General features: G+C 44.7%; 3 protein-coding genes across 4 annotated transcripts; 2 read left to right on the forward strand and 1 right to left on the reverse strand.

The window, feature by feature from the left end:
- Positions 1–1,595: 1,595 nt before the first annotated feature.
- Positions 1,596–8,116, forward strand: faah2b (fatty acid amide hydrolase 2b). Its single transcript, XM_036551627.1, has 11 exons — positions 1,596–1,781; positions 2,811–2,893; positions 3,035–3,171; positions 3,424–3,633; positions 4,049–4,168; positions 4,445–4,580; positions 5,076–5,193; positions 5,683–5,802; positions 6,153–6,264; positions 6,888–7,076; positions 7,489–8,116. Exons 1-11 carry the CDS (start codon positions 1,596–1,598, stop codon positions 7,662–7,664), a joined length of 1,587 nt encoding a protein of 528 aa, XP_036407520.1. The 3' UTR covers positions 7,665–8,116.
- Positions 8,117–10,372: 2,256 nt separating this feature from the next.
- Positions 10,373–20,190, reverse strand: nelfa (negative elongation factor complex member A). Its single transcript, XM_036551395.1, has 11 exons — positions 19,981–20,190; positions 18,573–18,744; positions 15,964–16,125; positions 14,589–14,678; positions 13,941–14,068; positions 13,364–13,433; positions 12,958–13,046; positions 12,679–12,790; positions 11,811–12,112; positions 11,508–11,607; positions 10,373–11,102 (listed from the first exon to the last, which is right to left on the reverse strand). Exons 1-11 carry the CDS (start codon positions 20,188–20,190, stop codon positions 10,918–10,920), a joined length of 1,620 nt encoding a protein of 539 aa, XP_036407288.1. The 3' UTR covers positions 10,373–10,917.
- Positions 20,191–21,326: 1,136 nt separating this feature from the next.
- c18h4orf48 (chromosome 18 C4orf48 homolog) lies at positions 21,327–25,346 on the forward strand. Of its 2 annotated transcripts, none has more exons than XM_036551585.1 (4): positions 21,327–21,582; positions 22,085–22,218; positions 22,984–23,072; positions 24,046–25,346. In XM_036551585.1, the coding sequence occupies exons 2-4, from the start codon at positions 22,095–22,097 to the stop codon at positions 24,115–24,117; spliced, it is 285 nt and encodes a 94-aa protein (XP_036407478.1). In that variant the 5' UTR covers positions 21,327–21,582; positions 22,085–22,094; the 3' UTR covers positions 24,118–25,346. The 2 variants fall into 2 exon arrangements, with proteins under 2 accessions (XP_036407478.1, XP_036407477.1); XM_036551584.1 differs by having other exon boundaries at positions 21,328–21,582; positions 22,068–22,218.
- The last annotated feature ends 1,989 nt before the right edge of the window (positions 25,347–27,335 follow it).

The raw sequence follows: 27,335 nt of genomic DNA on the forward strand, positions 1-27,335 counted from the left end.
GAGACACCAGTCTGGTGTCATATTATTATTCCTTATTTTAATAAATTAAATTGAAGCACAACTGCTTTTTTTTTACTGTGATTGTGTTGTTTTATTCTTTTTTGAATGAACACCCCAAAAATTTCTGTGTAGGTATGGGGTATGCCCTGCCAATATGTAACCTGGGGACAATACCAGTTTTAGCATTTGTGCTGATCCAATGGGTTTTCTTTGTCTTATTTTAAAATTTGAATCACATTTTGTAATGCAGAATTACCATCATTATGTTGCTATCTGCTCTATTTTTATTCAGAATTTTTGTGAAGGGGGCTGTTCTCAATAACAGTATGTTGATTGTTCAGGCATTACATTTTCTTTTGAATGTTATTTGTCTGAGAGTATCTTCATCCCTGTCAGATTCAGCAACTGAAATCTGCCTAGGACATGTGAAAGCTGTAAGGTACAGCCAAAACACTAGGACCCTAAAAATTGTGGGTATTAAGGAAATGCCAAAGGATATATTACAGGCACATCTTCAAATAACTAGGCCTGTATTTTAACTGCCCATTCTCGCGTAGGTTTAAAACAATGAATTACTATGCATACTTTCCGTCTACTCCTTTCACCAAAAAATTGAATCTTACATGACGTATCACGACGGACAATTATCCCGAATAGTTGAAAAGGGAACTGCGGGCGTAGGCTATATGAGGAGGACCTCGTCCAGCTCAATATAATCCTTATGCCATTGCCGTGTTTTAATCAATGCACGTGTTGGCATCCCTCGCCACCAAAGACCCATCAGCAATGAAAACAGCGAGCGGAATCCACACGTAGCTGCAGCCATCTGAATTTCTAACCTACTAACCTGCTTCAATGAAGCGTTAGTGTTGAAGTAATGAAGCGTTTGCAATGCTGCTTCATGCGCTCGCATGACTCCCCCTTGTGGCAAGGAGCCCGAATTAACGAACACAAATGCTAGTGCACCGGCACTTACACTCGACCAAATGTCAAGTACTGCGCGCTATATATATAACCTGTATCTAGATTTATATCTGTATATGCCGTGCCAATACATATGTGCATGCATTTAAAGAATTTGAATGCCTAGTCGTCCTTTAGCATGCCACAGATTTGTGTTTGTCCCATTTGTTTGACAGCATTGCGTCGCAGTGTTGTCGAGTGCGACGTAAAAACGTGTTATCGTCAGCACTGCATTGGCAACAGTTCAGTTTGCCCACAACGACACTAGGGGATAGCTGTCTCCATGGTGCCCTGGTGCATTTATTTTAAGAATGATACTCCTCCTGGCAACCGCGACATGTCCCTCAATGTCAAACAACGACTGGGAAGGCAATTATAGTGTTACATTAATTAAAACTATGTTTCCATGATAGCACAATATATATTTTAAATTACATTTTGCCACAAGAATGCATGCCATTTCGTAACGGCAATTGGAAGGATTCACCTTTCCCCCTCTGGTTGCAGTGCAGGTGTTTTGCATAGTATGCAACCATATATAGACTGCAACTATGTGTCTCAGCCCAGTGCATGCTGGGAACAGTGGTGGCGAGTCAGGAATATCGGTGTCCTGTCAATTTGATCAATTTGACATGGCGCTAACACGCTTCGAACGGTTCCAAGCCTGGCTTCTGCGCACTTTTTTGAGCGTGCTATTTTTCTTCTTTCGGCTGCTCGAGCCTCGACGGTCTGGCGGGTCTTCCAGACTGGCACCTATCACCAACCCTCTCCTAATGGTCTCGGGTATGAAGCTGGCGCAGAAGATTCGCCATAGAGAGGTTTGTTCCTTTACTCGGATGGTATTTTCAGTGCACCATGAAATGCAATACGTCCGTGATAAATGCGTCTGGGGTAACGAATGACATTAGAACGTACCTGCCTTGGTAGCTTTGTCGCAGGGTTACCACGAGGAATTCTGGGAAGTGTATTTGCTAAGACATAGAAACGGTGCGGCATTTCTGTTGAATCGCTGGTAAGTGCAGCGTTTTGCACTTCGTGAATACAGCGGCGTCTGACTTTGAAGCTGCATCTTACCACAGTGCTAAAGACGCTGAATCTCCACAATAGAGGCACGGAGCCACGCATGTTCACAAATGACTCGTTCAAAGGTCAAATGATTATCCTCTGTGTGCAGCTGCACAGTCAAACACCTCTATCTTTTCTCTGTTTGTACTTACAAATAAGATAATACACCCTACATAGAAATATTTCATATGTTTTGTTAATTGAAGATATCACAAAAAAACAACTCGCTCCCCCAAGGAGATATATCAGAATAATTACAAAAAAAATAATGCTACCATATAGTTATGTGAAAAGTATCAACTTTTTTTCTGATAATGCCTCGACAGGGAAAACTTGTCTTGACCCAGATTCTGTGTTCACTTTTGTCAAGAAAAGGTACTCTTCTCCTACAAGAATGCATTTTGAAACATGTAAATGCAGTCATTGTTTTAAACAACCCTGTAGTCCTGGTTCATGAGCCTTCCTGAATAGATCTGACTCACTGTGCTTCCTCTGCTATGGGGTGTGTCCCAATCATAGTCTTGGTGACAGTGGGTGTGGATACTGGTGATGGATACTGCCAATCCTGGAACACATTAAAAACACCTGACTTAGATAGCATTCGTTAGTGATAAGACAGGGCAAGCTTATTAACAAAATTACTTTTTAAAAGTTATGAATGGAATAGAAGCTTGACCCTATCTTGAACCCATACAGGTGAGGAAACTTTGCCTCTCTAACAGGACACCACTCCATTGCTGTACCATGAATTATTTGACATTTAACACCTAATCTTCCTCAAGGTGACAAGCGTGGAGGTGGTGCAGGCCTACATTGACAGGATCCAGGAAGTCAATCCCATGATCAACGCCATGGTCAAAGACAGGTGAATCTCACACTGGTGAAACAATGCCTGTGTGTGTGTGTGTGTGTGTGTGTGCGCTTGGCACAGGACACTACTTTGAAAGGACTGTCCTCTGCGTCCCTCTCCCCCCCGCCTCTCTTTCTCTCTTACTGTCTAAAACAGATTCCCAGCTGCTCTACAGGAAGCCGCCCAAGTGGACAAGCTGATCAGCGAGGAGGAGGGAGGAGAGGATGTTTTGGAGGACCGGCTCCCCCTGCTGGGCGTTCCATTCACTGTCAAAGAGGCCTTCGCTCTCCAGGGTACTGAATTATCACCTTTGCACATCTGTCTGTCTGTCTGTCCTTCTGTCTGTCTGTCTGTCCTTCTGTCTGTCTGTCTGAGGTGAAAACTTTGCTCCTGTTTCACTTTTTTCCTCTGCCTTTGCCTGCTTTTTTATTTTGCCCCTGTTCCTATCCTCCTCCTCATCATCATCATCCCTTCTGTCTCTAATCTGTCTCTTCTTTTCAGCTGCCTCCTCTTTTTCTCTCTCTCCCCTCCCCCCTCCCCCTCAGGCATGCCTAATTCTTGTGGTCTGGTGACCAGGAGGGGGGTCATTTCAGGGGCGGACGCGCCCCCCGTGGCTCTCCTGAAGAGGGCGGGCGGGATCCCGCTCGGCGTCACGAACTGCAGCGAGCTCTGCATGTGGTCCGAGTCCCACAACCGGCTCTACGGCATCACCAGAAATCCCTACGACACGGACCGAATTCCCGGGGGCAGCTCCGGTCAGTCACCCAAATCAACGCCTCAAAAGGAGCCGCCAGCACGCCCGTTTTACATTATCGTGCTTTTTACACAGTTAAATTACATTATGGCCATTTGCTGAATGCCGTTTTCCAGGACCCCTGCTGCAGTGATCTGACACCTGCAGGCAGCTGCAAATAGTCAGACACAAAGGGTGCCACAGCACTGGCTGATACTCCGCCACACTGCCTACATGCAAAGCATGCTGGGTTATACACACAGGTAGCTGTACCTCTAACAAAAGAAGCAGGGACAAGGTGTCCCCAGTACACAAGCTGCAGCAATACCATACACATCCATCTCTTTCTACCCTGTAGCTCCCTCTGCCTATGCTCAACTGTTTTTTTCTTTCTCTCTCTCTCTCTCTCTCTCTCTCTCTCTCTCTCTCTCTCTCAGGCGGAGAGGGCAGTATTTTGGGGAGTGGAGGATCAGTAATAGGAGTAGGTTCAGATATTGGGGGTAGTATCCGCATGCCTGCCTTCTTCAACGGCATCTTCGGACACAAGCCAACCCCAGGTAAGAGAACCACTGCCTCAAGACCGCAGGGAGCACCCAGCATTTCTTGCTGTATGTTTCAGTGCAGACATAACTGTTTCCTCACCGTATGCAACACGTTTTAGAACGAACACGGCTCTTATTCGAAACAGGGTACTGTAACTCCGAGGTAAAAACAAACAGAAGGCCTCCGCCTATCAGCGCCATGTTTGCTAGCACGTATTCCTGTGTGAGTGAGTGCATGTGGGTGTGTGCGCCTGTGCGTGTCACCAGTGCGGCTTGTAACCACCATCACAGGCATCGTCTCTAATGATGGTCAGTTCCCTCCGACTTCGGGGCTGCACGAGGACTTCCTGAGCGCCGGACCCATGTGTCGCTTCGCCGAGGACCTGCTGCCCGTGCTTCAGATCATGGCGGGACCCAACGCTCACAGGTACGCAGGCACACCCCTCGGACAGGGCCACGTGACCCTCTCGACAGACAGCAAACAGCCACACAGCCAGCACATACCCGAAATCAGAATTCTCATACAATGGAGGGACAGATTCAATAGAGTTCTCTTATTATGGCAGCTCAATACCTCAATATTATACTATCTCAATAATTGTAGTACTATTACCACTACAAATAGTCATAATAATCAGAATAATCATAATCACAGCAATCCTAATATTCTGGCTGCAGAGGCAGATGGAGATCAGAGGAGTGTAAAGCAGTGTAGTGTAGTGGTAAGGAGCAGGCCTCGTAAGCGAAAGGTTGCTGATTCGATTCCCTGCTGGGTCACTGCTGCTGTACCCTCGGGCAAGGTACTGAACCCAGAATTGCCTCAGCAAATATCCAGTTGTATGAATGGATAAAAAACCCGTGCAAGTCACTCTGGACAAGAGTGTCTGCTGAATGTCAGTAATGTAATGTAACGTACCTGCAGGCTGTCACTGTCCTCAGAGGTGGACCTCAGGAAGCTGCGTTTCTTCTCCGTGCCCCATGACGGCGGCTCTCCGATAGTGTCACCTGTGGAGGAGGAGCTCCTCCAGATCCAAACAAAGGTGAGAGATGGCGGGAGGAAGGAGGGAGAGAAAGGGGGAGGAGCAGAAAGCAGAAAGAAAGGGCAGGAGAGAGAAAGCGAGATCAGAAGAAAGACTTGCTGAAAAGGAAGAGCAGAATTGGAAAGCGGTGACCCTCATATTTTTTCATTGGTTTTATTGGTTTATTCACTGCAGATACATTATTGTCATTTAGCAGACACTTACAATTTTTTTTACGTTATCCATTTATACAGCTGGATATTTACTGAGGCAATTCTGGATTTGTCTATAGGCTGGGGAAAAATTCAGTGTTATTTCAGAGTGCTTTGATGATTGTAATTGATCCTTTTGTGTGAAAAAAATCTTATAAACAAACTGTGGGAAAAAATATTTGACCTATTTATATTGAATTTATATTGAATAAATAATTACACATCCTTTGGTTAGACTAGATATTTAATGTTTTGATGTTGATTATTTATTATAGAGCGTAATGTGCGTTTCTTTCAGGTGGTGAAGCATCTGCAGGATGACCTAGGGGTCGAGGTTCAAGAGCTGCACTTCCCTCAGCTGAAGTACTCCTATCAGATCTGGGATGCCATGATGGCCGCACCGGACAAGGATGGGAAGGTCTGTCTTCTTCCGCTCGCTGGCGGTCAGCCCATCTGCCCATGTGTCTTTGTGCGCTTCTGTCTGTCCGTCCGTCTGTGCCAATGAGCGTGTCAGTGTCCATCTGTCCGTGTCTGCCACGGTGCCTCTGCCAATCTGTTCGGGCGCTGGTCTCGCTGGCGTCAGCGCCTGCCCATGTGTTGCGGTGCATATGTGTCTGCCGCAATGTGTTTTCTGGCACGGTGGCCTTCGTACGCCTTCGCGTGTGCGCTGCGTGTCGGCGGAGGTCAGCGGCGGTGGCGGTGCGGAGATTCTCCCGCGCGACGCAGCGTCAGTGCATCTGCGGTTTTCTCCCTCCGTCCCTCCCTCAGCCTCCCCGGCCCTTCGTGGAGTTCATGGCGGACCACGGGAAGAAGGTGTGGCCTCTCTGGGAGCTGGCCAAGTGGATGCTGGGATTATCCTCGCACACAATGGCAGCCATCGGTAACAGCCATCTTGCAGAAATACAGCCATGCAACACTGTCCCCTCCATGGCAGTGCACCTTAAAAGGACAGGGCCGATATACCCATATTAAAAATCTGTATATAAAGAACATGTTTTAGAGAATATATATTTAGCTCCATAAATATACTTCAAATATGTAACATGACATTATTTTAGTACATTTCAATATCCTTCTTATTTGCATTAATATGTTTTAAATTTTGCAACATTTGTAACATATTCTTGCCCTGAACAACACACATTACCAGTCAAAAGTCAGAAAAACAAAAACTCTCTTAGATTTTAGATTTTTCCAAGTAGCCAAAAAAATATTTTTTAAAAATATTTTTTTTTTGGAAAGAAATTCATACATCGGCATAAACTTCACTGTTTATATTTGTCTAAGAAGCAAATTTCAAGCATTTAAGCATGAGTCTTTAAATACATTTTTCCCCATTATCTTAATCAGTGTCCAAACTTTTGACTGGTACTGTATTTCTTAATATTACAATACATTTCATTTGAATATGAGTATGTCATAACACTGCTTTAAGTGCAGTTTTTCACAGTGTCAGACTGAGCTGCTTTACCTGTGAGCTAAATCAGTCTGTCTGTGGTGCAGCTCTGGCCCTGTTGGAGATGGTGCAGAGCTCTCAGCCACGCCCGTTTTTAATACATCTGAAGGAGGAGCTTCAGAGGGAGCTGGAGGAGGTGCTGGGAGCTGACGGAGTGCTGCTGTACCCCTCGCACCCCCGCATCGCCCCTAAGCACCACCACCCCCTGTTCACCCCTTTCAACTTTGCCTACACAGGTAACTGACTTCATATAGGTAACTCTTACAAGTGCTGCTAACTCATCTCAGACCAGCTGGGGTAATTTGCACAGTCCCAATGCAGGTATGTAAGTCAATATAGGTACTGCAGTTCTTATACGATACGTGTGCCGTACTGCATGGTATAAGGACCTAACTTATACAAATAATACAGGCGACACAATCAACACAAAAGTGTCTTATGCCCCAACCCCGTGTTTTTTATATCCTAAACTAGTGTGTACTTTGTATCAGCTTTGCTCATCTACTATCATAATTTCTACCTGCATTACTGCATGTAGGGTATAATGCATGTAACATGCATGGGAGTGCAACTTGCACATATAACATGCTCAGTTTCAGGTGCTAGTTTTTAACAGTTCTTAATTTACGTTTTTGTGGGTATCTCCAGGGATCTTCAACACCCTGGGCCTGCCAGTGACGCAGTGCCCACTGGGGCTGAGTCAGGACGGCCTTCCCCTGGGCATACAGGTGGTCGCAGGGAAGCTCCATGACAGGCTGTCCCTGGCCATGGCGCTGTACCTGGAGAGAGCCTTCGGTGGCTGGAGGGACCCTGGCGCCTGCTGAACCCCCGTCACGCACCACACTCCGACGCCTCCTCACCATTTCATTCGACCTGCTATATAGAGTCCATCCACATGCATGATCTCCTTCCGCCATCTGAGTGCTGGAACCTGCCGGATAATGCTCTCCCCTGCTTCTGATGCAGGTGCACCTGAACAGTGCTGCTAATTACAGACCCATTACATTACATTACATTACTCTCGTTGCGGGGCCGGCCCTGGCCAATGGAGACACACGCCCCGTAAAACTACCCCGGGCCCCATTCCAATGGAAACACGCCTAATGCTACACTACTTCCCCATCCTACCTATCTTGCTCCTCAGCACCTGGGCAACCTCACCTGGTTGAACGTGGGCCGCGAGCAGGTGTCGCCACGGAGACGGCGGGACGTCTGAACCTTGCAATCACTTGGCGGCCTCCGTTTCTGTCCGTCTGTCTTGTCTCCAGTGGGCTCCAGCGGCAGCTCCATGTCATCTGCAGTGTCTGTTAGGCCTGTGTCTGCATCCCTCTGTCGTAACACAAATCCACTCTTTTGTCCAGCAAGGGTGGCTCAGTCATTAAATGTGTTATGTTGTTTGGCAGTCAGTTACACATACCATCTATGCATTAAGTCACCTCTGTCTCCGTCTACAGCTTCCTTGTATGTTAGGACAGAACTGCAGGACAGGGAGTGACCAATGATAGTGAGGAAGCTGAGCATTGAAAATGAATGTCATGTTCTTTAATTATCCGTGCAGGGAATTTAATGGATGTTAATCATACACTTCATAAATGACAGAATATAGGAATGGGTTTTATTAACATTGGTGAAGTGTTTTTTAAACAAAAAAATAAAGTAATTAATTAACTGATAAAACAAAAGGGTTGAAGAAATTTCTTAACAAACTGATCAGATCTATTGAATACCAATACTTTGTTAGTAATATGCCTGTCATTTAATTTTTTGTACAATGGCATTGTAGGGCACAATCACTGATTAAAAAAATAATTTCCATGCGTGTTCATGAGACAGGACTTTTGGGCACCTGCTGTTTAATTGTTGAAAACATTATACCTCCAAGCCTTACAAGTAGGTCCATAAAAATGCAGTGTTTTTCATCAAGGTGTTCGTATGAGGCAAGGCTCAAACTTGCAGTCCTGAAGTCTTTCATGGGTATACTTTCCTGCAACTGTACTTGGTACAATTGGTCAAACATTTTCATTGATTATGGCAGGAAATATATAAGCTGCTTGGTAAACTATTAGGCCAGGGTATATGCTTAAATAAATGAGGTACCTTTGACAAGCACTGCCAGCATTGTTCTCCTTGTCACTCTTTTAACATTGATACTTCTATGTGTCATAATAAGCAGTTTGGCGAATACAGACATTCATAAAAGAACCGTTTGTTCTGCATAAAGAGTACCAACTTCCAATCCCTTCTAAGCTTAACATCTTTTGTGATGTCAGTGAGGACATATACACATATAGTAATGGTCTGGTGCCCAGAATGGGTGAAGTGTTTGTTTTGCAGTGGAAAGGTTCTGCGTATGAAAATGTAGTCCATCTTAAGAAATAGCAAGGATTTCATGGGTGTACTGTGTTCGGATACATGTCCCATGTCAGCGCATCGCTTGCAGTGGGGTAATATGCAGGTTGTATGCAACAATACGCAACAGTTGTACTGCAGATTCTGGGTTTCTAGTCCAAATACTGCCACAGGGTCTCTGTGCTTTGCTGCTTCTGGGGCCACTCTCTCAGCTTGGATGTTACTCCAGGCAACGCCAGTTTATTTTTATTTCAGTTGGATCTTTCTGCCCAGTGATTGCAACGTAAAAAAGGCCCTTGTAATCTTTTTTTTTTTTTTTTTGCTCCCTAGACTTTGATTGCTACAATGCTGACAAACTGTATTTTTACATAGTGCTCACAGCAACAAATGTGTAACTGATTGCCAAGACCATTTTTACATAAACAATTCAAAAACAATGAGCAAATCAAAAATCTTTGTGAAAGTGAGCAAGAAATTTCATTGGTTTGCCTCAGTGATTTACAGCACATGGTCGCAGAACCTATTGCATGGTTCAAGAAGCCATATCTGCCCATCATTATGTGCCAAGACAGAAAGGATGCCTCAACCCTAGGTCAACAGTCCCCTATTTTGTGGCTTGTTACATTAATTCCACTGGTAGTCAGGATTACTGGCACTCAAAGAAAAAGAAATTTACTACCTGCAGCATGAAGTGAGACTACCATTTACCATGTACAGTGGCATAGCCCTGTGCAGTCTTGATGTGCTCGTGTAGCTGTGATGACATCAAAATGGAGCCAATGCATTACTTTTCTGGGCCAGTTTTTCCCTCTTTCTACAAGATCTTCCATTAGTAAGTCACCTTGAGTCAAAATTGTGAATGATCTAAGTATTTAAGGATCTTAGTGTCTAAGGTGTGTGGGGGGGGGGGGGGGGTCACAGTTTTAATCTAAAACAGGAGTTTGTTTTCATTAGAATCAAATTTCGTGTTCTGATAATGGAGGAACTGAGGAAAAAAAACAGCAGGAAGCGCTAAAGGACAGACTCTGCGACAGACACACACACACACACACACATCTGGACACGTGGTTTATTTCTTCCCTTCTTAAGTAAGGTTGAAAAACAAACATTTTCCAGAATGCTCAAAAAAAAGAACTTGACAGCAAAAGAAACAGACCCTTGTCACATTTGTGTGTGCGTGTGTGCGTATGTGTGTGTGTGTGTTTATTTGAATCGGGAGAAGCTGTATTGTGTTCTGAACGTGTTCTCGTTTTCTCACAATGAAGCACACAGATGTTTTTGACAAACTGTAGCCAACCTCTGCAAAGCATAACTCTGACAGGTGCCAATCAAAGATGCCAATCAACATTTTCCTCTAACCCCTCCTAAACATTCAGGAATCTGAAGGGATCTCAATGGGCTTTAAAAACAAAAACAACTGAAAAAAAGGAGTTCTAAGAGGTCCCTGCCAGTTGGCGATTCATGAACAGAGAGAGGGGGGAGTGGCTTTGGCCCTCTTGAGATTTAAACATCCCATGAAGGCCTTGCCCCCCTCCTCCATCACCCCCCCATCTCTACTGCTAACTCAACCCTCACCCCAACTTCACAAGCTGGATTTGGCCCATATGTTTTTTTTTTCTTGTTTTTTTGTTTTTTAAAGAGGGTTCTGGCAGCCCCCCCCGCGCGTGTCCCCCCATGCCCACCCCAAACCTGACCCGACCCAGCCCCCTCTCTCTCTCCCCAGCCCTCTCATGAGACGTTGGTGATTGGCTTGTACTTCTTGAGGCGAGTCCATTGGCCTGTGGAATAGTTCATCTCAAACACGGTGTCCACAAGCATGGTGGTGCTGCCCGTCCCGTCAGCTTTGGGCAGGACCTCCGTGTGCTCGCTCAGCTTGATCTGGATGATGTCACCCTGCTCCGGGCACGGGTTCTCTGCAGGGGCGAGGAGGGCGAGAGGCAGACACAAGACGGATCACATGGGTGAAAGGTGATCAGTGAAACGTGTGTGTGTGTGTGTGTGTGTTATGTGACAGCAGCAGAAGAGTGAGAGTGCACAAGCAGAAGCTACCCAGTGCTGGATGGAAAGAGCAAGGGCTGTGTTCTGGATCAGTGCAAGGCAAGTAACTCAGTGTCCCATGGCAACTCCCAAGTCAGGATGCAAAGTGGGAGACACAGGAAAAAGGAGCCACAGAGAGAAACAGCAAGGCAGTGACCTTAAGGGTCGTGTGTTCACATCTCAGGGGCTGAGCTTGCTGCAGTTAATCCTGAACATACAGAGAAACTACATGGAGACAGAGGAGTGAGTTCGCTGTGGATAGCAGCAGATTACAGCCGTACCTCGCGATCCGGCCATGAAGCCAAGGATAAGAGCCTTCTCCGGTCGGGTGACCTTGTTTGCCGTCTTAAACATTTCCTGTGCAGCGTACATCTGTTCTCTCTGGTGAGGAAGCCGGTCACATTGACAGTTAGCGAATTTCCATATCCTTCAGCATATTTTTTTTTACCACAGTAATTTGAATATTTCGCTGCACCTCTAAGTCTTTGTGAGTCTGAAGTCAGACTCAGAGGATGAATGAAGACATCACAGTAGAAAAAGTGTGACATCACAGAGAGAGTGTGACATCGCAGACGCGGGCTCACCGTGAGGGAGAGGTTCTTTTTGGGCGCTGGTTGCTGTGGCACGGGTGTAGGTGTGGGCTGGGAGGGAGGGGGCTGCGTGGACGTCTCCTGCTGCGTCGCCGTGGCGGCGGTGGGCGGGGCGTTGTTGGCCGGGGTGCTGGTGGGCGTGGTTGGCGAGGTGGGGGCGGTGGGGCTGGTGTTGCTGCTGTTGTACATGGGCGTCCTCTGTTTGAACTGTCCGGGCAGCGTGGTGCTGGGGGCTGCAGACTCCTCAGGCTGCCGGCTGGCCTGTAGCGCCTCCCGCCCCAAACCCCCAGCATTTGCTGCAGAGGCAGGCGGAGATCAGAAGAGTGTAAAACAGTGCAGCATAGTGGTAAGGAGAGGGATCGGACCCGAAAGGTTGCTGGTGAGACTCCCCGCTGGAGCACTGCTACTGTACCCTTGGGCAAGGAAATTAACCCACAACTGCCACAGTAATTCTCCAGCTGTATAAATGGATAACATGTAAAAACTGTAGCCTGTGTAAGTTGCTCAGGATAAGCACGTCTGCTAAACAATAAGGTAATGAATGAGAGAAGCAGAGAGAAGAGAAAAAGGGGGAGAGAGATGAGAATGCAGAAGAAACCACAATATTTAGCAGTTACACGCGTCTTTCAAATGAATACAAAGCAAATATTAAAAATATTAAGAAACAGATGATCCAGATCTGTCTTAGGCCTGCCTACATGTTCAACCTGACCAGTCCTGAGACAAACTGTCAGCATGCTCTATGTGGAAATATACTTTCTTTCTAATCCCTCTTTAGCGAGGTGATCCGGTACACAGGAAGAGACGGCATGCGCACACACAGAACCAGCGACTGAGACCGTGGGCAGGGCCGCTCACTCACCAGGCTGCGTCTCTGAGCTGGGAATGTAGGAGGATGAGGGCACCATGCTGGGAGTGGCGGGCAGGTAACTCGTAGACGGCAGCGCGCTCTCGCTGTTCAGTGACCCCAGTTTCTGAAAGCACACGTGCACACACACACACACACACACACACACACACACAGGCTTTACTATGCGGTAAGAGTCTGCTCCTCAAACAGGCCTGTGTGAGAATGAGGTGGGGAGCGTAGATTGTTTTCGGTTTCTGTGGTGCGGGTCCGCGGGGGGCCCGACGGCAATACCTGTGTGGACACCAAGCCGGCAGCATAGTCGGGCGTGGCGTTCTCCACCACCGCTTCCTCTTTGGCAGCTTTCTCCCCCGCCTCTGTGTCTGGATGGAGAGAAGAGCGCAGCAGCAGTCAGGAGCAGAAGCGGATAAAACTCCCAGAATTCCCAGCATCTACCGCAGCTGCTGCTCTCCCCATACCATAGGGATTTCCCACAGGCTGCAGTGAAAACTCCACAGGGCTGTGCTGACTTCCTGTCCGTGCTTACATCATGCAGAGTCAAATTAGCAGGGACAAAAACACATTAAATCTGCCCTTTATGTGTGCGTTTATGAAACAATCTTCCTAAGTCCGTTACTGAATGTAATGGTCTTTTCTGATGTGATGGATACAGCACAACGAAGAGAGGAAGGCTGTTTACCCAGAGTCTTTCTCCTCCTCTTGGCTTCCCTTCCACCCCCCACCATGTCCAGCTCAGAGATATCCAACAGCTGAGGAGAGGGAACACAGGAAAAAACAGGAGTTTAACCTGCAGACTCATCTCCTAAAAAACTGCATGCGTTTACAGTGTACAGGACAAGAGCAATCAAGTGTTTCCAAGTGTTCTGACTGACCTCTAGAGAATAAGCGCTAATTTAGAGTAAATTTGTGTTGTTATATGCATAAAGTTTTTTTGTGCTCAATTACTGGATCTGAACTGTTTACTCTTTGTCTTAAGACTTAATGTCTGTTCTTCCACATGCGATATCATGTTAACTCATCAGTACTTCTGTTGCATTTTCCTGCTGCTTCTCCCCCATTTTTTGCCTGCAGCAGAACGAAGCCAAATGCACTCTGCAGCTACAGAGCTACAGAATGACACAACTCAGACTCAGGGTCAGGGTCAGGGTCAGGAGGCTGCCTGCACTTGGATCAAGCACCCTGTTAGAAAACTGAAGCCCGCTCACTGCCGAGATATGAAATGTCCCTGAAGGGTGAGGTTTCCGGGTCCCGCTTACCTTGACCCCCCTTTCCTTGCGCATGGGCGTCCGCGCTGGGGCGATGGGTGTTCTGTTGCTGGGGGGGCTGAACATGCTGGGGGTGGTGGGGCTTCGGAACGGGGCTTTCGGGATCCCCTTGAGGGGCGCTATGGGGGTGGGGGGGAGACACGGTGTCAACACTCACATAGAGGGGCCCGACTTCTGACCTCTCTGACATACACTCGAGGTTCTAAGGGGTGTGACCACATGAAGCCTATAGTAATGTCTTAAAACTCCCTCCTTTGAAAAACAAGAACATATTATGCACAGGAATGGATTTATTTTGAGCAAAATGTTACCAGAAACAGATTAGCTTACCTTCATAGTACCATGCTTTACATGGTATAGCCAGTATATATTATACATCCTGAGGTTTAGTCATGGTGAGATATCTTATCCAGTTATACAGCTGGATATTTACTGAGGCAATTCTGGATTAACATATAATGACTTTAAGCTATATAAGTTTATCTGGATAAGAGTGCCTGCTAAGCAAATGTCACCCCCCCCCCACCCCCCCACCCCACAGCTGTGCGTTTCTCCCTTCACTTCGGCTCACTGGCCAAGAGGCCAGTCTCCCACAGCACAGCTCTCCTGTGAGCGCGACTGTCTGAGTGCGGAACCCACTTGTTGTGTCGATTTTCTTGACCAGACCCCTCCCTTTGGCGTGGAAAGGCACCCCCGCTGTCTTCTTCAGCTGCTGTGCCGTCTCTGTGGCTACAAGAGAAAACAAGAGCAGTAACAATAACAGCGGCAATACACAGGACAGCTGTGTTCTGAGTCCTGACCATCATCATCATCGTTTGCACATGCTACCTGCAGTGTTCATAAGGCAACCCAGGACCCATAAGGTACATGGGTCAGTCACAGGGGTCGTCAGTTACTCCTGACAGCTGTCGTCCTCTTAGAGAGGACCAATCACCTGGGGCCTGTTAGCCCCATTATGGCTCTGCCCCACTGTACAGCTGAAATGCTACAGCACAATTACCCATCCAGCACAATTTCAGCACATGACATAAGGCTGAATGCTGCCGTCTTCCTAGTGGAAGCTTCCTGGACATCATCTCCAGTCCAAAAGTGTCCCCCCCCCCAAAAATCACTTTTCATATTATTTGTACAATAGCTCTGATTGTTTGCTGTGATCAGTGAAGGCGATGTACTTTCTTCCTTCCAAGTTTACATCCCAAGAGCCGACACTGGTGGAAAATTTGGAATCTAAACCGATCGAGCCAGCCTGGGTTCTCCTCTACGGTGGGTAAGGAGAATTAGTGATAAACGTGTCATAGTCCCTGTGCGGATACACTGGTTGAATCCAACAGCTGCGTGGTTCACCGCCAACGAAAGAGACAGCCCCACTGAAGTTCAGGTTCCCCCTGTCCCTCTGCACCTTGCTCATACTCCCCCATGTGTCCAACAGCTGGTGCTAGCAGACAAGTCTCTGACCTTGCTTTACACTTTCATTATTTTTCTTACTTGTTTTTAGAAATGTGCTTAACTTTCCATAGAGGAGGAGCGTCTGGAAAATATACAGATACTAGGCAGAAAAACCCCACCGGGTAAAACAATGTTTTCATTTTTAAAACGCAGCAAACATACAAAAGGAAAAACAGAAAGTTGCAGAATACACGTATAAAGTTACAGAAAATGCGTATGGAAAGTACAGGGGAAAAAAATTAAGGTGAGTGAATACACCAGCATACTAATGGAACATACTAATGCACAAATGCATACCACATGAGGAAACACCCATACCATACCAACACACACAGACAGACAGACAGACAGACACACACACCCATACCACACCAACACACACAGACACACACACACCCATACCACACCAACACACACAGACACACAGACACACACAGACACACACAGACACACACACACACAGACACAGACACAGACACAGACACAGACACAGACACAGACACAGACACAGACACACACACACACACACACACACACACACACACAGGAGGGCGGGAGGGAGTCCTACATTTCTGCAGCAGCTCTGCCCTCAGGGTGGCGCTCTTGGGCTTCCTCTTCAGCTGGAAGTGCTTGACGGGGGGCGTGAGCGGCCCCACCAGCGTGGTCAGGGCGTTCTTGTTCAGGTACTGGCACTCGAGTGGCAGCATGGCCGACGCCTCGCACTCGCTCACTGCGGGGGGGGGGGGGGGGGGGGGGGGGGAGAGAGCATGCGTGCTGTTTGTGCTCATCGTTACACACCCATTACACTACATTACACTACGTTACGTTCCATTACATTAAATTACATTACAAGCATTTAGCAGACGCTCTTATCCAGAGCGACTTCCACCACAACAGAACAGGAGTGTATCCATTCACGTTGAATGAGCAAAAGAGATAGCCTCAGATAAGGCTAACAACACTCCCAAACCAATGAGAGTGAGCATAACACTTTTCAAGCCCATACGCCACCCAACATCCAAGACAGCCTTCAGCTTACATCATCTGCTGTACGCGTACAAATGACCAAAAAAAAACACCCTGGTGTTAGCCCTCTTCATATATTTACCTCCCCAGGCAAACAACAATTCCCCCTCTCCCCATCAACTGAATTTACACGTAGACAGGAAGCCCCCCCATTTCATCGCATTTAATGAAATACAAGAGCAAGTCATTCAGACATTAAGAGAGTTGAAATGAGCCATTTCTCCGGAAATAAATTGGTAAAATGGTGACCTGTCACAAAACAGAATATGTGTGAATCCCTGTTAGATATGATCATTTAGAGCAAGATTACTTAGCATGCAAGATGATATGCTCCACGTTTTACATGTGCACACTGACAGACGCACTCCCTCACAGCTTGCACCGAATGAAAAAAGGCTGCCTAAACGAAAGGTCCAATTTTCCCCACTCACTGTCTTCACACCAGGCCCACATAGCAACAGACTGCCATTATAGTTAATGACTGAACTCCGGGTCTGGGCTGGTCGCTTTCGCACTTGATTTCACAGGGAGCGCTGGCTACGGCTGAGAGGAAAGCGTGAGTCACAAGGCAAATGCGACAGGGCTGTAACAGCACTCGGCTCGTTTTAGTGCTCGTCACCTTGACTCAGTTTTTACCTTTTTTTTAAATTTATTTCTTTATTGGTACGGCATACAAACTTTAACTTCTGTGCCATCTCAGATCCAATGGCAGGATGCATACGCTGGGAGACCGGGACATTTGTAATGACATAATGTGACAGGAAAAATTAAGATGGAGAAAGAAAGAAAATCATAAGGAAGGAAGGAAATGAAAATGGTCAAAGTTTGGGAATTTATTGTCTGGCTGTATTAGGCCGTATCCAAATTCTGTTTAAATGAGGTTACATGGCACAGAAGTTAATGGCTGTAATGAGTCAGGCCTCTACGTCACTGCGGTTACTTCTGTACAAAACTCCAAAAAGGGCCTATGTGTTGGTGCTGTATATGCATGAGGGCATGCCTCCAAAGCAGATGCCACACTATCCTAACGTGCACACACAAAAAAACTGTGTAGCACAAAACTCACATGTAATGGACAGCTGACATGCAGTGGAAGAGAAGGGTAAGTTGTCTGTGCTGGAATGGGTCCAGGGTAAAGTCTTAATCGACCCCCAACCAATACAGCGCGCTCCACCTACAGCCCCATTTGGACACTCAAAATGAGGCATAATTCCAGAAATGTACCAAATGTCCTATGCATCTTCATCCTCACAGTTCAGTGTGTAATGCAAACTGCCAAGCAAAATATTTTACCTTAAGCAGTCAGCTCATCACAAATCAACTTCTCAGATATGCTCACTTTAGCTGTGCAAGCAACACAGAATGCCCTTTAAAGCACTGCAAAATGTAGCCTTTCAGACAGCACAGAGTATTTTTAAAGCAAATTTTGATATTGTTTTTATTTGTCAACCCAGCGAGGGACCTGCTTACTTCAGAAATACTCAGCTACAGCAGCTAGCAAAGCAATTACACTGAAGTCAGCTGGCTGATGTTGTGCTTTTTGTTGTGTGGAGCTGGACAGCTCACTGCCACACCAAGCTCAGCTGGAGGCCTGTTAATGAGTTTGAGAGCAGATCCACTGCTTTCACACATGTGAATGTGTGAGAAGGACCACATAATAGGTGCAGCTACACTGTGCTGTCAGTCATTTACAAGTGTGAACCAATGGGAAGCCTTTGCTTTCCACAGCAAAATGACCCGATTGGTCCAGTGACTGACAATACAATACAGCTCCGCCTGGGCCTGGGGTGGATGATCACTACCTTCAACTAAACAATTCAATTATCAATCAAAATTAGAAACAGCCTATTCACTTGTGGAGATCAATTCAACGGTGTCGATGATCTTATTGAGATATTCAGTCTCACCCCTCCATCCCAACTGCCCCCACCCTCAGTCTGAACCTAGAAAACAGTGATGGACAAAACAGCGCTCCGAGATCAATTTGCTGGCTTGCTGTGAAAAATCTTGAAAATGTGGGGTCTAAAACAGAACACCTACTATCCGCACAACAAAGCAAAAGGTCCTTCACAGTGGACAGAATCAACTATGGAACAAAGGAGCCGGACATCTAGTAATGTTTGTGGCACAGTGTGACCCCTGACCTCTCACCTTTCTCACGCAGTTCCCCCAGGATGTCCTGCACGTTGGGATTCTGCTCCTCCAGGTCCAGGTTGAGGGAGCCTGTCTCGGGGAAGGATTTGAGGATGTCGGCTACCATGAGGACCCAGGGCTCAGAGTCCAACGTGGCCAGCTGGATGATCTCCGAGAGGGCCTCCTTCATCTGAGAAGACACGGAAACACCACGTCACGCCTGTCACTCCGCATGTCACATAGAGCTTGCATCACAGGTTTAATCAATCCATAAGCCAGGCCTTGGAATGAACTCATGGACCAAACTGAATTCTGTAGACCTGGCCAAGTACTTTGAATATTTCCATTTCACTCCTTTGGAAACTCTTGCTTTATTTCCGAGTTCAAAATCAAACCTGCACATGGACCAGTTGGGCATCTTTGAACTGCCTCAGTACTGTTTAAAAAAAGACACTTGTTGCATACAATATCCACTCGTCGGAACTCTACAGATGTTTGCGTATTAAAACATTCAAACTAGCTGAACTTTAATAAATACTATTACTGTAATAAAACTAGTAAATAATACTAATTAATTATAGAATTAACTCAGGTGACAGATTTAAGGTCGCTGAGTCAATGAGTTGTAACAACATATGGATTAACCACAGGTAACCACCGAGAGTAATCAAATGTCAACAGAACGGACATTCCTTGACAGCTCACTCAGCCTAACTGTCCATCACACGTGTAGCTACGAGTCAAAGCGAAAAAAATGAAACTGTAGAAATATCGTTAGGGTAATCAAATTAAGCAAAAGCATGAATGGTAACATAAAATTAAGCACGTTACCCAACAAAATACCAGCTTCTCACTGCCTCGCTCACTATTTTAGCTAGCTAGCGTAAGTGCATCCCGTACTGCGTTAGCTAACTAACCACCTAGGTACCGTCACTTAGTAAACGCCAGTACTGAGTCCGAATATGATTTCAGAACAAATATGATTAGCTATCTAGTTAGCAATCTAAGCTACATGTGCACGATAGGTTTGCTGTGCTATTACAAGTTAAACATCAACACGTTTTTGGCGATGCCAGGTTTACGAAAACATACAAGCAAAAAACTTAGCTTAGATAGTTTGTTACTTTTCTGGATCGCTGCTGGATACTTGCTTAGAGCGTACTGCAGTGCGGACCGAAACGGAACCCAACAGCTAGCAAGCTAGATACCTATTACCTAAGTAATACAGATCAAAGACTGTTGTCCTTTGCAACTAGCCAGGCATATATTAGTTTTTTTCATTGCGCTACGGTTACAAAGCATAAGCAGTTTGGCTGATACGGAGTGTGCATGCCAAAGTACTTCCCGCTCAGCTGAACGTCGCTAGCTAAATGCTAGCTAACAACCCTCTCTGTGCGCTGCCTCTCTTAGCAACTCGCAGACTAACCTCATCCACCGTCCGCCTCGGAAGATGCAGCATCCCGAGCAGGAGTTTCAGCTTCACGGGCGGCGACAAACTCGAAAAACACAGGCGTATGTTGTCGATGACAGAAACGGTCAGCAGCGAGGCGATGCTAGAAGGCGCCCACAGTTCGTCGGTCGATCCTAGTTTGTTGTGGAGCCACAGGCCGGTGTCACTGTCCCTCATCGACGCCATCTTGGAAAAAGAAGTGATTTGCGTTCAGGCATTTTAAAAGACTACCTAAGAAAACAGTTAGGACCCCCATGATCCCCTTGCAGCGTGCACAATTGCAATGGAGAGAGGCGAAGCAAAACATCTGTGAAATAACTATTTGGCTGTATTAAGTATACGCGGTTATAATGAAGCTAAACCGTATTTTCCCCATTATCTGCTTAATGCCATAACATTTGAACATCCCACGTTACTAAAACGTACGAGTTGGTGACAGTAGAAAGTAACCAGAGCCAGCTAACGTTAGCATTTAGTTGGCAAGACTGCAGAGTTCGCGCTTACAATAACTAGTAGCTACAGTATGCAGCAGCCAAATAACATAGGTAACTGTCTGGTGAGATTTGTTACTTCTATGCATAATACCCTTCCTGTACACCTGATTGCACTTTCGGGTTCATGTTGGCTATAAGACATGAGAATGTCACGCAGGCAGTTACTCAGCTACGTTGCTTTTCATCGTGAATAGGATGATTGATGGATACATAATAGCAGCTGTGTTAGCTAGCTATTTAAGGGTTGCATTGGGTAGTCGAAACGTTTCGCAACGTTTAAACCGTTCGGGCGGTAGTGGCAGTTCTCTCTAAACGGTTGATACAAGATTTTTTATTCACATTTCACTAGTTCTCTTTAGTTGCGTGGGCGTGTCAACGTCCAATGTGTTTGGCCGATGTCTCGGCCATCTTGGTGGCGGCTACCGCACGCATGATTCAGGAGGATATAGTATTGCATCTGAATAATCAAAATTTTGCCTGGGAAACAGCGAGAGGCGTGGTGGTACTTCATCAAAGTAGCCACCGATGTAGTGGTAAATCACGCTGCAATAAAGGGCATTAAGTGTAGTGCTATTTATTTTTTATTTATTTATTTTTATAAATAGTCTAAATAGGTAGCTTGGTAGACCGATTATTATCTGTATCTGGTTTTATCAGTTTCTTGAAGGTGCACTAGTTGAAGCATTTTATAAAAAAATCTCCAGTTCATCACATTTTTGGCAGCGCTTTATGCAAATGTTTTGCGCATCAAATGCCTTATGATTATTGCACACGACACAAAACACGATCATATTTCCATGTAACAGCTGGCTGCAGTTAATTACTAGACATAAGAATTATAGGACATTGTCTGTACCTTGCTCGCTGTTTTTTTTTTTTTTTAATCGACCTTACTGACCAATAATCGAATATTTCCACAACGCAAGTGACTGTCTGTGGCTATGATGGACAATCTGTTCCACGCCCAGTTTGCCAAAGGATAGCGGCAGGCAATTCGCTGCGCCTTGCGCCCATCAAAATCCAGCAACAGAGAGAAGAAGTAGGCGGCAACCAGCGGTACTTTGTTCCTTTGGCGAGACAATTGGTAAATAGCTAATAATTTCCGTTTGTTTCTAAGTCTGTCATTCTTTGGGTCTCATCAACAATTAAGTCATATTTTGAATAATGGAAATTGTATCAAGCGAATTGTCTTTATTATGAATATCTGCCTATAATTTTCATAGGATCGGTCAGATAGCTAATGTTAGCTAGCCAGATATCTAGCCGTCTGTATTTCCCATTGTGTTATTAGGATACCATCTGTTTCCAATAACATTGCGAAAGACAATCAATAGTACTATCAATGTGGTCATGTATGTATAAATTTGATTTGTCTGCTGGATTTGTCCTTGTGTCAACAACCATTTGTCACCTAGCTAATATCAGCGAGGTGTGGGCTAACTAGTCGTGCATGTATTTTCAATGAACATTTTCCCGTTTTGGGTGGCTGGCTGGTCAGAATTTAATTCAAGAATTTATACCAATGCATAAATAATAATGCCAACCACATCCCCATCTATCTTACTTCAGATAACGGTTTTTTTTAGAGGCGACAATATGAGGGCGAAAGGTTTTCTGCAGTCTGTGTGTGCTGCGACGGTGATGCTGTTGCTATGCGAGACGCTGTGTTCCAGGCCCGTGTCTGCTAACCAAGAATCTGGGACGGTCATTCCAGCCGAGAGTACGTTTGTAGGGTGTTTGTTCTTCTTAATTATAAAAGACTGCTTTGAAAATTTGCATAATACACAAATAGCTGATTAAGTTTGTCTGTTGAAATGAAAATCCTTTACTACTACACGTAGGTCTAATACATTAAGGGAAAGAAATAAGTTTTAACCTATTTAAGAAAGAAAAGTAAAAAATATTAAATATACCTGATTTGAATACTTTGACATATAAAACTATATTTTTTGAATGCACTTTAGTAATTTTTCCATTGTGTGGCTAAAGTTGGCAAGAGGGATTGAATCATGACATATCTTAATATTTGTATTTATGTATATATGTTTGGGAATACTTTCTATTTATGTTGCTCTTCCTTAACACAAAGCAGTTTTAGATTTTGTTTGTTTTTAGTTTGGATCAGATCCTCAATACAGAGATTCTCTCTGTGGATTTTTCCTTGTCGCTGGATAGAACTATCAGTGCTGGATGTCTAATAGTGAAGATATCAGATATATTTTCCCTGTGACAGCAATAAAAGACACCACTCGGTTGATTCTGTCACCCTGTCTATTTATCTGAAAATTAAAATGGTCTGTTATGTGTTTGCATATACCTGCAACGGTTTGCTACCAGTGCTACGGGTTCAGAAAGTCATGGTATAATTGATAGATTGTAAGTTATTGTTTGTTGACAAGAATGCTCTTCAGAATTCTTCTATTTCTTGCGTCTCTCTCTTGCTGCTGTATCTCCACAACTCCGACTCTCTCCTCCTCTCTGTCAGGCCGACCCTGTGTTGATTGCCATGCATTTGAGTTCATGCAGAGGGCCCTGCAAGACCTGAAAAAGACTGCCTTTAACCTTGACTCACGGGTAACCATTCCTCAGACTTATCAGTGACTCAACTGGCTACATGGTTGAAGTGTTTAAGTGCTGTGTCTGGCATAACTGTAGTAAAGCCATTCACAATGTGGAAGAAATACAGCCATAGCAGGTTGATTTCTTTATAGTTGATGATCAGCCCCTGACAGGTGTTCACCAAGCACTGTACTGTCTTGTTGTGCTGTGTGTTGGATTTATATCACATCTGTCCACTAAGCATATGGTGAAAGTTTGGTAATTATATGGATGAAATATGTGTCAGTAGGTGTTCAATTCCAATCAAAACTCAATCCAGTGTTTGAGCCAGGTTTGCAAATTCCCATCAGCTCTTTTTAAATCACAGACTGCACATTATTCCCATGAATTCATCTTTTGAGTTTTGTTTTACTGTCTCCTTTTAGTTTTTGAATGCTTTCTTTCACACAGATTTTGCAGTGCTTTTATTTTATAAGTCTGTACAAACCTCCATACTTTTTTGTTGTCTGTCAGCTCCTCTCTTGTAAGCACTAAATCTGTATATGTATGTATGAATACATGTATCTATCTATCTATCTATCTATAATAACAATAATAATAATAATAATAATAACAACTATTATTATTATTAATATTATTATTATTATTATTCAAATATTCACGTAATGAACAGTGGATCTGCACAGTGACCCCTTTAACAACCATGGCATGTAGTCTGGGAGGAGCTGTTACTGTCCTGCCTATGAAGCCCAGAATATTGAATAGAGAACCTTTGGAAGTTGAGAGCTTCCTTTCCACATTTCTGTTCCTGTCCAACCACTCAATGTAATGTACAAGTATGCAATAGAAGGTGAAGAAGAGATGGAAATCAACAATTCATTCAAATTCTGTACATAATTTGACTAATCTGGACGGTGGCCCTACAGAGCCAGGGCTGAACACCCTGTCTGACTAACCTAACCGATTTCTCTGTGACTCTGTTCTCCAGACCGAGAGCCTGGTGCTGAGGGCAGAGAAGAGGGCCCTGTGTGACTGCATGCCAGCCAACGCTCTCAGCTGAGTGGCCGGTCTCACCTGAACACCGCTGCACCTGAGCACCTGAGTACCAGTAATAATATTACCCCCCCCCCCCGCCAAGTAGAGCCATGCACCCCAAACCTCACAGGTGTTGTTAATTACCATTATATCGTCTGCTTCTGACCCACCTAATTAGCATCAGTAAAGCTTGAGGACTGAGAACGAATCTGGCACACAATCCACCTCTTGCTCTCTCAAGAACCCCATTAATCCCGCTCTTCTGGAACAGTCAGCTCTCACTGCATGACAAATACCAGTGGTAGAGGAACTGTAAGAGTAGTCGTTGCAGATTAGAGCAGTGTTTCCCTCCAGGAGTAGCCTTACTAGAGAAGCAATCCAATGACCCCACAGACCCCAGAGAACCCCTGTGCTTAAACTCTCAGTGCCCTTTGATAGAAGAGTTAGTCATACAAAAGACTTAGTGAGCATGTGTATCTATATGGAGTCAAAAGTAGCCTGCATATTGTTTTTTAAACATGTTCTTTGAATGTTGTTTAACATAATATTACACAAGAGGCATATTATTTGCACAGTAGATTAGTTATATGTACAGTGGAAAGATTTCTGTTTGAATGTGAAAACCCTCAACAATATGTAGCTACGTAAAAAATCTCCATGGGAATAAAAAAAAAATTATGGTACTGTTACACCTTTGAAGTATAGACTGAAAAACACATTTTAATATTTACCCTCTAGCATTTCATATTCAAGATGTCTTTGTCCTGTGAGGTGCAAGGTCTTTTTGAAGTGAAATAGAATTTTGTATAGCTGGTTATTTTGCACAGAAATACAATTCACAAAATGGAGAAACCGTTACAAAACATTTTATAGTTTAGTTCACTGCAGCAAAATGAACAAAACATGTCAGTCAAACGCAAACTCTGACCTGTGAAGTGCATTATAAAAGGTCTCAGTAGGAGAAGTAGCTTTTATTTGGGCAGTCTTTTGCTTTGCATGCACCGAAAGCTCAAGGGATTTCTTAAAGGACTGGCTACTGATAGAAGGAACACCGACTGTAATTGGTAGGTCAGCGGAGCTTGGTAAAAATACATAGCTTTCAGAAAAAAGTTCTCTGAACAGTCCATGTTTGTGGCTTTGATATTGTGTTTTTGCTTTAAAACTTTTTATTTTCTACTCTGCGTTAATGTTTGTCAAAGAGTCAGTGTTCTCTGTAAATTCAGTATTAAAACAGATCCATCACTATTTCAATCTGATTTTGATGATTTTGTTGGGGCACCAGTTACATTTAAGACCAATATCTCACCCTCTTTTTTGCTTTACTCTGCTACAGTCTACAAGTTGTATTTTTTTTTTTACCTTAAGTGTGGTTAGAAATTGGCACGTTTCTTTTTCCAGACAGATATATTAGCTAACAGATAATTAGCAGTAATGTTATTTTACGTAATTTTATTCCTAAGTGCAGTACCAACATTTTGGTGGAAAACCAAAGGAGTTCTTTTCTGCATCCACCAAATGCTGACCGTATTGCAGGCCAGCTGTCTCCTCAGTAACTGACAGAATCGCATTGATTATGTAGGGATACACACTTCTGCCCTGCCACTGCTGGAATCATGTTCTGAGCAGACCGTAGCAGGAATATTAAGTCAGTTATTATATTATATTGTAAGACACTGGCCAGGCCGTTTACACAAAAGCAACAAAAACCTACATACTAGCAATCATGTGTGCTTCAGAAACAACGTGCTTGTGGACCCTGGGTTCATGCGTACATTAATGCCAATAAACTTTATCTTAGCATTGATTGAATTATGAACAGAACCTTTAATACATTTTAATATACGTTCCAGACTACTACATAGTGCTAAATAGACCCTAGTCCCAGGAAATGTAGACTGTTTTAATGACTTATTCCTGAATGTCTTAAAAGCCATTCAAAGTTTTATGGCTACATTTTACTAACCATATGGTTTGTTGCACCAGGATCTTTATGTTCCTTGGCAGACACAGTTACCATGGGCAAATTCTATAGCTGACATTTTACGCATTATAGTACATCTCCATTCATTCAGCTGGATATTTTACAAAAACAACGCACATTATGTGTCTTGTTCAGGATTACAACAGTTTGGAATCAATCAGTAACCTGCTAGTTACAGATGCTGTATTTTTTAACCAATACGCTACACCATTATCCCACTTTACAGTTTCAGCATTAAGTGTTTGTGCTAGCTATCAACAAGCGGTTGTAATTAGTGTTTGGAGTTCGCAGATTATTTTACATGCTTGAACCCTTCATTTATGTCATTTATTATGTGAAATTACCGCCAATGCAGCATGGTGATGTGTTGTCTTGCAATGGCACATTTGACCACAAGGGGATGCCCTAACACAGTGCTCAGGCCACCCTCTGTCGCATTGATGCAGTATTTCCCCTTGGCTTAAAATAATGCTCTGCAGAGCTAGCAGATTTGGGGGAATAAATAGAAAGGCAAATAAACAGACACTGATGATGCTGAGTTAGACGCTCATCTGTGATGATGTGGAGTGTCTAACTCAAATCTGACATCAGGAACTCCGTCGGAGGCGAAGGTGATGCACCGAACACACATGCCTCTGCCTTCCTCCCTTCCTGGCTCGACCTCGATTACTCATTTTTTGTTCTGCCTGAACTTGTTGAAGGGATGTTCCCAAATTATTTTTTGTATGAGTTCAGTACGATTGATGAATACTTGATGAGGATCTTTCGGGAGACATTTCGAAGTGGTTCACCGTTGCACCGTTCCACAGTCCAGTTCTGGCAGGCCGGCAGTGGCAAGCCTCTGCTGATGTATTACCACTCACATTGTCTCTCTAACACAAAAGAAAGTGAAGCTAGCCGTGCTTCCTAATGGATTCCTCCTCCTTCGTGACCCCCCTCTGTCTCTGAGCTTCCTGCTTCCTCAGGGTGCTGTTATGCTGAATCACGACTCTGTCTCTGCTTCCTTACTAACACCAGAGGGAAAGCCCACTGTGCTTCTGGGATTGAGGAGGCTCTCGATTCCTGTGTTTTATTTTATTTATTTGTTTGTTTGTTTTAACTTTTTTTTTTTTTAAAGATGCTTGCTCAGCCTTTTATGCTCACCGTCAGCTGAAACAGTGAGAGGTAAGTGCAGAGATGTTCCTGCGGGTGGGTAGGTGTGGGATATCTGTGGGGTGCAGCAGTGCTGAGGGGACTTGGAGTACTTGGAGTGGGGGGAGGGG

This window comes from Megalops cyprinoides, chromosome 18 (assembly GCF_013368585.1).
Source record: "Megalops cyprinoides isolate fMegCyp1 chromosome 18, fMegCyp1.pri, whole genome shotgun sequence".
NCBI classification, from domain to species: Eukaryota; Metazoa; Chordata; class Actinopteri; order Elopiformes; family Megalopidae; genus Megalops; species Megalops cyprinoides.